Source organism: Bison bison, unplaced genomic scaffold (genome assembly GCF_000754665.1).
Source record: "Bison bison bison isolate TAMUID 2011002044 unplaced genomic scaffold, Bison_UMD1.0 scf7180017864212, whole genome shotgun sequence".
NCBI lineage: Eukaryota > Metazoa > Chordata > Mammalia > Artiodactyla > Bovidae > Bison > Bison bison.
This window is the reverse complement of record NW_011494784.1, coordinates 3,264,685-3,266,540: the sequence shown is the minus strand read 5'-3', so window position 1 is coordinate 3,266,540 and position 1,856 is coordinate 3,264,685. Positions and strand designations below refer to the sequence as shown.

At 46.2% G+C, this 1,856-nt stretch overlaps 1 protein-coding gene across 1 annotated transcript in view; it reads right to left on the bottom strand.

Moving 5' to 3' along the window:
* The window catches only part of PCSK5 (proprotein convertase subtilisin/kexin type 5), a 610,290-nt gene that overhangs the window by 379,771 nt on the left and 228,663 nt on the right, over positions 1-1,856 (bottom strand). Inside the window, exon 8 of the mRNA XM_010844912.1 lies at positions 1,214-1,357. Within this exon, the coding sequence (XP_010843214.1) occupies positions 1,214-1,357 (144 nt within the window). The remainder of the gene's footprint in view (positions 1-1,213; positions 1,358-1,856) is intronic.

Genomic DNA, 1,856 nt, shown 5'->3' with positions numbered 1-1,856 from the left:
TTTGGAAGGAATGATGCTAAAGCTGAAACTCCAGTACTTTGGCCACCTCATGCGAAGAGTTGACTCATTGGAAAAGACTCTGATGCTGGGAGGGATTAGGGGCAAGAGGAGAAGGGGACGACAGAGGATGAGATGGCTGGATGGCATCACTGACTCGATGGACGTGAGTTTGAGTGAACTCCGGGAGATGGTGATGGACAGGGAGGCCTGGCGTGCTGCAATTCACAGGGTCGCAAAGAGTCAGACACGACTAAGAGACTGAACTGAACTGAACCGAACTGAACCAAACTTAGGGAGAAGCTGGTGGAAAGGATATGTTTGGAGAGTAGGGGACAGAAGGGTCACTGACCTATTTACAGGCAGGAAATATCACAGAGGTAAAGGGGACTGAGAAACCCCAGGGACAGAAACCAACCTGTGTCCACTGAGCACTGGGCATCAGGACTGTGGTTTTCAGTGAAAGTACTGAGTCTCAGCCCTTTCACTTGCTCTGTGATCTCAGGCTTACCATATGTTCTGAGTCCTGGAATCATGGTTCTTTCTTAAACAAGGGAATTGGCTGATTCCTGAGGACTATGGGGAGAATATTCATTATTGTCCTTTAATAGGGGTAGAGGCAGAGAGAGAAAGAGACTCACAGAACAACTTGAGAAGAGTTATAAGTACACTTTCTCCATAAAGGAAAGTAGGAGTGTTATCTGGCTGCATGGATGAATTGTTGAGAGGAGCAGCTGTTGGCAGCAGCAGCTGGGGTTTCTGCTACCTTATCACCTGCTTTTTGTCATCACAATATCAAAGGCACAGGAAAGTGGATAGCATTATCTCCTGATTCCTGTCCTCTGAGAGAATCTTCTGTAAGATGGGAGCAACACATAACAGCTATTTTTCAGTGACTTTCCTCCTTTTGTTGTTGTTTAGTCACTAAGTTGTGTCTGACTCTTTTGTGACCCCGTGGACTGTAGATGGACTGTGGACTGTCAGGCTCCTCTGTCCATGGGACTTCCCAGGCAAGAATACTGGAGTTGGTTACCATTTCCTTCTCTAGGGGATCTTCCTAACCCAGGGATGGCACCTGCATCTCCTGCATTGGCAGGTGGAATATTTACCCCTGAGCCACCTGGGAAAGCTCCATGCTTTCCCCCATTTTGATCATCCTCACGTGAGTTCCATTGTTTCCCAGGAGGGAGGCATTGTGACCACAGTAACCACTCACATAGTTTTGCATCAGATCTGGATGGGTCCTCTCGATGCCGTCGTCCAGGATAGTGACCACGATGTTCTTTCCCGTGTAGCCTCTCTTCCAGGCTCCTTCGATGTTCATGTCTGACTGGCAGGGATGCGTGTTGTCACTGCAGTGCTAAAGGAGGAAGAGGGAGAATTGGACATTGCAGATTACAAAAAAGGAGAGGAGATGCGAGAATTACCTACTTAAGACAATACATTAATTTGGTGGATTGCCTGTTCAAGTAGAAGCACAGATCTCCAACACGACAACAGGGGAAGCCGGGAAGGAGAGATGTGGGTAAGGCAAGAGAAACAGAAATCTCTTCTGCCAGGTCTGCCTTAGATCCTTTGGGAAAACACAATAAGGTATCTCAACAGCAGAGCAATGAGTGCACCATTTTATTGTTAGCATTTATTAATGACACATAAAAAAGGCCTTGTAGCATTTCATTTATAAACCCAAACTAGATAACAGAAGAACATTATAATTTCTTAACCAGGCACCTAGTAAAGCCTGGCTACAAATGAGAAAAACCTCAGCAGCTTCTGTACAGTGTCAGCCAGAGGTGTGCCACTGCTGTGAGAAACCCGAAAAGAGAAAAAAATAACAATCTCCTCAAACTTCTTTCAGT